Genomic DNA, 8,926 nt, shown 5'->3' with positions numbered 1-8,926 from the left:
ACTCAATTAGAAATAATTTATTTAATTTATTTTTATTTTCGTTATTTATTGATAAATGTTCAAAAATATTTTTAGTACTGAATTATTACTATAAAAATAATAATAAAATATGGTATAAAAATTATTTTTTTGTTAGTTTTTATGAAAAAATTAAAACAATGATAATTTAAATTATTTATTATAGATTTAACAAATAAAAAAATATGTGTATATTATTTAAATATTGTGCAACATTTTGAATAAAATTAATAAATAAAATAATAAAATAAATAATAATATAAATTAATTTTTTTGTTATTTTTTATAGAAAAATAATAATAATTTAAATTATTTAGACTTAACAATTAAAAAAATATATTTTTATATTAAACCTATTATTTAAATATTAGACACAAGTTTGTTTTTTCTAAATATTTTTATTAGGTTATATTAATAAATTAATAAATTACAATTAAAAATAAATTAAAAAAGTAATTTCTAGTTAATGTACTAATTAATTTAGATTAATTAGTACATTCTTAAAAGAATGTACAAAAATTCTTATATATATTATTTATATTATTATAAATTATTTAAAAAATATACAAAATTTTAAATATAATAAATTGACTGAAAATAAAATTAAGTTAAATAATTCAAATTTCAATTTGAAAATTTCCCAAATTTATATTAAATATTAATTTGTAAAAATAATAAATAAATTAAAAAAAATAATTATAAAATTTTACATACTTTTGTTTATTCAGTTAGTTTTTATAGGAAAATAAAAAAAAGTATATAATAATTTTAAATATTAAGATTAAACAAATAAAAAATATTTTTATATTAAACTTATTTAAAAATTATACAAAACTTTAAATATAATAATAATAAATCATATGAAATGAAAATAAATTTAAATTAATATCAATAAATTAAATTAGTCAAATAATTTGAATTTTACTTAAATTTATAAAAATTATTAATTTGGAATATTATATATTATAATTATTTAAAAAATATATAAAATTTTACATATTTTTGATTTTTCAGTTAGTTTTTATAGGAAAATAAACAAAAAGTGAATAATAATTTTAAATATTAAGATTTACCTAATAAAAAAATATTTTTATATTAAACTTATTATTTAAAAATTATACAAAACTTTATTTACAATAATAATAAATCATATTGAATGAAAATAAATTTAAATTAATATTAATAAATTAAATAATCCAAATGATTTAAATTTTTCCCAAAATATTAATTTGCAATGTTATATATTATAATTATTTAAAAAATATATAAAATTTTACAGATTTTTGATTTTTTTTTGTTAGTTTTTATAAAAGAATCAAATAAAATAAATAATAATTTGAATTATTTAGATTTAATAAACAAAAAAAAAGGATTTCTGTATTAAATCTATTAATTAAAGATTAGACAAAATTTTGAATATAATAATAACAAATCAATTTGTCTGAAAATAGATTTAAATTAATAGCATATTTAGAAAATTTGTATTTTTTTCCAAAAATATAGTAAAAGTGAATTACAAAAGCATATATTTTTTTTTAATATATAAATAAATTACACAAAAAAATACCAAATTTATACCTACAAATATAATATAATAATCAGTAAATTTGACAGGTTAACGATTCAGTCCTAATTAAGAGATTAAGATATGGAAAACGTGATTAATTAATTATTCATGAAGTTTGAATAAATACATTTTAACAGACATAATAGAAGTAATAACATAACATTATGGTATATAAAATCATCATACATTACATAAAACAAATTGCGTGAAGCCTCCGTCGTATCGACCACAAAACACCGAAGCTGAAAATGCCGAACTGAACGGCCACGCCAAAAGGCATGCCACGCAAAAAGTGCAAGGCGACCGAACGACAACCGTGAATGGATCCTGTTGATCAGAATCTGGGCGGCGCTTTCGACGGCAAAGGCAAAAAAAGCACCACGTCGGAAAAAGTGCGGACCGTAACTTGCTCCACATCCGTTCATTTTTTTTTTTTTTTTGTTTTTTTGCTCCTCAAGACGCCTCGATTCGAGAACGGCCGTCGGACCGGTGGTGTTTCGATCAACCAGGTCAAATCATCTCGCCGCCGTCCGATCTAATTATTTATTTGCATTATTTCACACTTTTATGCTCCACTAAATGGCGACGGCAATGATGAAAAGTCCGGATATAAAGGGGACTTTTACGTCGGCGTTGGAGCATTAGATTCCGGCCATTCGTGACGCGATGTTCGCCTACAAACTGTGCGTGGTGTTGGTGGCACTGCTTGGGGCCGATGGTGAACACCAGCACGGCGGCAAAATTTTGGGCAGGATGGTCAGGCAGTACCTGCACGCGCAGCCGGACGACGTGAGGATCGGGGACGGGGTGCATCTGGTCAGCAGGGCCGGTGACGACGGCAGGAGCTTGAGTGACGATGGTACGGTGCTGGGGGCGGTCGACAGCTACCTCAGGAGCCACGAGCTGAAGATCAGGCTGCCGGAGCTGATGCCCGGCGACGATTTGGGGAGGTCGTTCAAGATGGCCCTGGACAAGGTGGAAGGGACCGGAGTCGAGAGTAAGTTTGTGGTGTTGCTGGAGGGTGAAGGACGGGCAATTTTTTGATGAAAATTCGATGCAACTAAATTAGTGTGTATCATGTAACATCTGTTTAATTAAATTGGATTCGTGTGTTTGTTGTTGACTCATAAACTAAATGGAACGGTTCGATCTGTCATCAATCAAAAAAATACTTGTTGGAAGTTGTTATTTGATATTTCATGTTCGAATTAATATTTGGGCATATTGGATTTTACAAAGATTATGTTCAATGTCGACACGTGTCAAAACTTAATCACGTTTTCATAAATTTATGAACGAAAAGGTGCATTTGTTTTTGTCAGATTGGCACTTTATAATGGCTTTATTATCAGAGGGCAAAATTGTATTTTTTATTACGTTAAAACGTTTTATAATTTTATAACAGTATAATAACTATAACAAAATTGTATTATTATTTTAATTTATACAAACAAACTTTTATAATTTACACAACATGGAAAAGTTTATCTTATTTATAATATTTAAGTAATTTAAATTATTATTTAATTTTTTAATTAATTAATTGAAAATTAATAAAATGGAAGTCTTTTAATAAAAATTGTTCTTGGAATAATTATAAATAACTAAGTAATATCTAAGGTAAAGTTTTTATTATATATTTCAAAATCTTTCTTCAAATTTTGAAAGAAATCTCAAAATTTTGATTATCGACTGTCTAAAAATTCAAAAATATTTTTACTATTGAATTATTGTTGTAAATGTAAAATAGTTTTGGTGTTCAATATTATTTTAAAATTTTCAATTAAATTTTTAGTTAAAATTAAATTTTAGTGTTTTAAATAATCGAATAATCAATTAATTACTAATATTAATTAATTAATTACTATTTTTATTATATTAATTTTTTTATTTGAATAATCTCAAATATAGAGTATTCATAGTTTTAAATTATTCCTGAAATTTGGAACAAAATCTCAAAATTTTAGGACCTAAATGAAAAAAATAAGATATTTTTATATTATTTTAAAATTTTTATGTAATTAAGTATTGTATTGTAATATTATAAATATAAAATTCTAAAATTTTCGTCGAACTTTGAAAGATATCTCAAAATTATGAAGCTTAAATGATATAAAATATAAATAATATTTTTGTTTTGAATTATTTTAAAATTTCAAATAAGTAAACAATGTCTAATATTATGGTAAATATAAAAATTTCATTTTTCTTTAAATTTTTCACAAAATCTCAAAAATTTTACTCTTAACTGAGTTAAAATTTTGAAAATATTTTTATTTTTATATTATTTTACAATTTTAAATAATTAAGTAATGTTTAATATTATGGTAAATATAAAGGTTTTATAGTTTATAAAATTTTCCTCGAATTTTGAATGATATCTCAAAATTATGAGGCCTAACTGATAAAATATAAATAATATTTTTTGTTATCATTCATTTTAAAATTTTAAATAATTAAACAGAGTAATATTATGGTAAATACAAAATATTTACAGTTTTCAACTTTTTACCTTAAATTTTGGACAAAATCTCAAAATTTTGGACAAAATCTCAAAATTTTGGGGCTTAACTGAATTAAAATATTGAAAATATTTTTATTTTTATATTATTGTACAATTTTAAATAATTAAGTAATGTTTAATATTATAGTAAATATAAAGTTTTTATAGTTTTTAAAATTTTCCTCGAATTTTGAACGATATTTCAAAATTTTGAAGCTTTGCTGATATAAAATATAAATAATATTCTTTGTTATGAATTATTTCATATTCAAATAAATAAAGAGTGTCTAATAGTATGGTAAACATAAAATTTACAGTTTCCTATTTTTTTCCTTAAATTTTGGACAAAATTTCAAAATTTTTGGGCTTAACTGAGTTAAAATTTGGAAGATATTTTTATTTATAATTTTAAATAATAAAGTTAAGTTTAATATTATGGTAAATATAAAATTTTATAGTTTTTAAAATTTTCCTCGAATTTTGAATGATATCTCAAAATTTTGAAGCTGTGCTGATATAAAATATAATATTCTTTGTTTTGAATTATTTCAAATTCAAATAATCAAATAATGTCTAATATTATGGTAAATATGAAATATTTATATTTTCCAATTTTTTCCTTAAATTTTGGACAAATTTTCAAAATTTTGGGATTTAACTGAATTAAAAATATTTTTATTTTTATATTAAGTTAAATTTAACATTATGATAAAGTTATTGTTTTTTAAATTTTACTCGAATTTTGAAGGATATCTCAAAATTTTGAGGCTTACGTGAAATAAAGTATCAATGATATCTTTTGTTTTGAATTATTTTAAAATTTAAATTAAATAAACAGTATATAATATTATGATATTATTATGAAGTATTTACAGATTTCAATTTTTTCCTTAAATTTTAGATAAAATAAAATTTCGAAAATATGTTTTTATATTATTTTAAAATTTTAAATAATTAAATTAATATTAATATTACGTAAATTTTAACTAAATCTCAAAATTTTTTATTTTTTATTCTGAATTATTTTAAAATGTCAAATATTTAAATTGTAAATTAATAATTAATTTATTATTTAATAATTATCTCAAAATAGAAAATTTCCTTATTTAATTGAAATGAGTTTTAATTTTAATATATCAAAGGATATTTTAAAATTTCTTAAAAAATATTTCTTAACAAAGTATTTTAGGTTTTTAATTTTTTTTTTTTTTCTTAAATTTTGAACAAAATCAAAATTTGAAGATATTTGAATTAAATTTTTATTTTTTATATTGTTTTAAAACTTTAAATAATTAAATAATATTTAATATTATTGTAAATAACAGTTTTTATATAAATTTTCTTTATATTTTCAACGAAATCTCATAATTTTGAAGTTTCACAGAATTTATGGTAAATATAAGACAAACATTGAACGAAATCACAAATTTTTGGAAAGAACTATTTTGAATCAAATTTAATATATATTTTAATAATAATTAATCTTCAATTTATTTCTAAGAAGTTAATTTAAGTAATTGTTTTTTTTTAAACAGTAATAACTAAGTGCATTTTTTATGTTATTATAAATATAATTGTTTTAAGAATCAATTTTAGTATTTCGCATAATTAATTAATTTAGTTTTTTATAAATTTATTTTTTAGGGTGGTTTTTTCACCCATTATATTAGCTATTTCTTATTTATTTTAATTAACAAAATAGTTATTATTTTCTGTAATACTGTAATAATAATAATATATTTTATTAAATAACTGAATTAAAATTAAGTCTTTTAGGGTCTAAATTATTAGTATTTTTATTATTTTTTATATGTTAATTTACTCTAAATTTAATAACAATAATAATAATATTATAATTTTATAAACTTAATTAATATTTAAATTATTAATTATTATTAAGTTAAGTCTCTGTTTGATCTGATTTTATTGTATTAATCATCTCTTAATATTATTTAACAATACTCTGTGTCTACTACTGGTAGGCAGCAGAAGTTGAATGGACAAAAGCTATTGCCATCTGTACAAAACAGTTTGCATTATTAGTTGACACCATCGCCACGTTCCATTCGAAGAAACAAGAAACCACAATCATCAACATAAATTGCAGTGAATGTCGGTCAATAACCGAGACATTTCACCGCACCAATTGATCTTGATAATGACATTAAAACCCGTTCGTCAACATCGTTCGCCGCTCACCCCTCACGGCGACGCACGTCGTCCTAATCGCATATCAACAACGGTAACTGTTCGTTGTTTAAAGACGGCACCGGCCGCGGCAAGGGCGGCGGAGGCGGCGGCGCCGGCATCGGCCTGATGGGCCTGATGATGGGCAAAATGTTGGCGGCCCTCGGCATCGGCGGCGTCGGTCTGCTGGCCATGAAGGCGCTGATGGTGTCCGCCCTGGCGCTGATGCTGTCCGTCGTCATCGGGCTGAAGAAGCTGGTGCATTCGGGCGGCGACGAAGGCGGCCACCACGTCATCCACGCCTCGGCCCACGGTCACCACGACTACAGGAGGAAGCGGGAGGCGGACGGGTTGGCTTACCGTGGGTGGCAGGGATACAAGATCAGATAGGTAAGGGGATGATTGATGAGGGGGATGATGAAGGAGATCTCTGTTACTTATCACTTATTATGCATTATTTATTCTTGTGTATTGTTGTGCCTATTTCAACTTGTCTTTGTGACTAGTTGGAACATGCTACTTGTTGATGTTGATTACCTATTTAATACATCAATTGATGTATAGTCATTGTTATTACCTGTTTTCGTTGTTACTGTTATTTATAAGTATTTATTTAATTTAATAAATTATTCTGTTACACACCAAATAGTTAATAGAAATAAACTGTAGGGATTGCATAAGCTATTTGTTTTAATGTTTATTTTATAATAATTTTAATTTTTAGCCATCAACGGTAAGTAAAGTAAGTTGAAACCAGTTACAAAAATGGTGGATGCGCCGGTTGTACAATGTTACCGGCGCATCCACCATTTTTAAACACCAACAATTTAATTTAATGTTGTTTAAACATAAATAAACAATTTAAATTTGTCGCTTTAAGAATATTGTTTGACAAGGAAAATGGCTCTACTTATGATAATTAACAAAAGCAAATTAATTTGGGCGTTTTGCTTTGTGCCAAAAATTCCCATTGAATTTCAACATGACAAAGTTTACCGAACATTTCAACTAAATTCTATTATTATTGCTTTATGGAAACGGATGTCATTATTCAATTGAATATCACATATAATGGAAATAAAACAATGCAAGGAAAACTTTATTCGAATTGTTTACAAAAGTTTTGTGCTGTAGAATTGATACTCAGTTTATATTGTTTTATTTAGTAAATTATAAATTTGAAATAATAACAAAATATCTGAAATATTATATTATATTATATGATATATTGAAGAATAAATAATTCATAAATAAAAGTTATATTAAATATTTTGATAAAAATAATTTATTTTTACATTATAAATATTAGGTAAAATTATTATAAAAAATATATTTTGCAATAAATTAAATATTCAAATTAAATTGATAACCAATTTATAACATATAAAATTATTTTATTTAATTGAAATAAGTTTTAATTCTAATATATAATAAAGTATTCATAGAAAATTGCAATTATTCTCTTTTCATTTCTAACTGTTATTATTAACCGTATAATATTCTGAATAATCTTAAATTTATTGTATAAATTCTATATAATACAATTTTAATATAATTTAACTAATAAAATTTATTAATATTTTATTATTATGATTACGACATAACGATGAAAAGTTTGTTATTTATATGCTTAATAATTTTTATTATTAATGATCAATAATTTACATTAAACTTAATATAAATAATTAAATGATTAATAAATAAATAATAAATAATAAATAATAAATAATAAATAATAAATAATAAATAATAAATAATAAATAATAAATAATAAATAATAAATAATAAATATAATAATAAATAATAAATAATAAATAATAAATAATAAATAATAAATAATAAAATAAATAAAATAATAAATAATAAATAATAAATAATAAATAATAAATAATAAATAATAAATAATAAATAATAAATAATAAATAATAAATAATAAATAATAAATAATAAATAATAAATAATAAATAATAAATAATAAATAATAAATAATAAATAATAAATAATAAATAATAAATAATAAATAATAAATAATAAATAATAAATAATAATAATAAATAAAATAATAAATAATAAATAATAAATAATAAATAATAAATATAAATAATAAATAATAAATAATAAATAATAAATAATAAATAATAAATAATAAATAATAAATAATAAATAATAAATAATAAATAATAAATAATAAAATAATAAATAATAAATAATAAATAATAAATAATAAATAATAAATAATAAAATAATAAATAATAAATAATAAATAATAAATAATAAATAATAAATAATAAAATAATAAATAATAAATAATAAATAATAAATAATAAATAATAAATAATAAATAATAAAATAATAAATAATAATAATAATAAATAATAAATAATAAATAATAAAATAATAAATAATAAATAATAAATAATAAATAATAAATAATAAATAATAAATAATAAATAATAAATAATAAATAATAAATAATAAATAATAAATAATAAATAATAAATAATAAATAATAAATAATAAATAATAAATAATAAATAATAAATAATAAATAATAAATAATAAATAATAAATAATAAATAATAAATAATAAAATAATAAATAATAAATAATAAATAATAAATAATAAATAATAAATAATAAATAATAAATAA

The 8,926-nt window shown here is 20.6% G+C and overlaps 1 protein-coding gene across 1 annotated transcript; it reads left to right on the top strand.

The window, feature by feature from the left end:
- Positions 1-2,206: 2,206 nt before the first annotated feature.
- Positions 2,207-6,824, top strand: LOC109605211 (uncharacterized). The gene is made up of 2 exons (XM_020021774.2): positions 2,207-2,582; positions 6,352-6,824. The coding sequence occupies exons 1-2, from the start codon at positions 2,252-2,254 to the stop codon at positions 6,663-6,665; spliced, it is 645 nt and encodes a 214-aa protein (XP_019877333.1). The 5' UTR covers positions 2,207-2,251; the 3' UTR covers positions 6,666-6,824.
- Positions 6,825-8,926: the final 2,102 nt, after the last annotated feature.

This window comes from Aethina tumida, chromosome 5 (assembly GCF_024364675.1).
Source record: "Aethina tumida isolate Nest 87 chromosome 5, icAetTumi1.1, whole genome shotgun sequence".
Classification (NCBI taxonomy): domain Eukaryota; kingdom Metazoa; phylum Arthropoda; class Insecta; order Coleoptera; family Nitidulidae; genus Aethina; species Aethina tumida.
This window is presented reverse-complemented; position numbering and strand designations above follow the sequence as displayed.

Coding starts and splice junctions, on each gene's coding strand:
- LOC109605211 (XM_020021774.2), top strand. CDS start 2,252: ATGTTCGCCTACAAACTGTGCGTGGTGTTGGTGGCACTGCTTGGGGCC. Junction 2,583..6,351: donor GGAAGGGACCGGAGTCGAGA/GTAAGTTTGTGG, acceptor CGTTGTTTAAAG/ACGGCACCGGCCGCGGCAAG.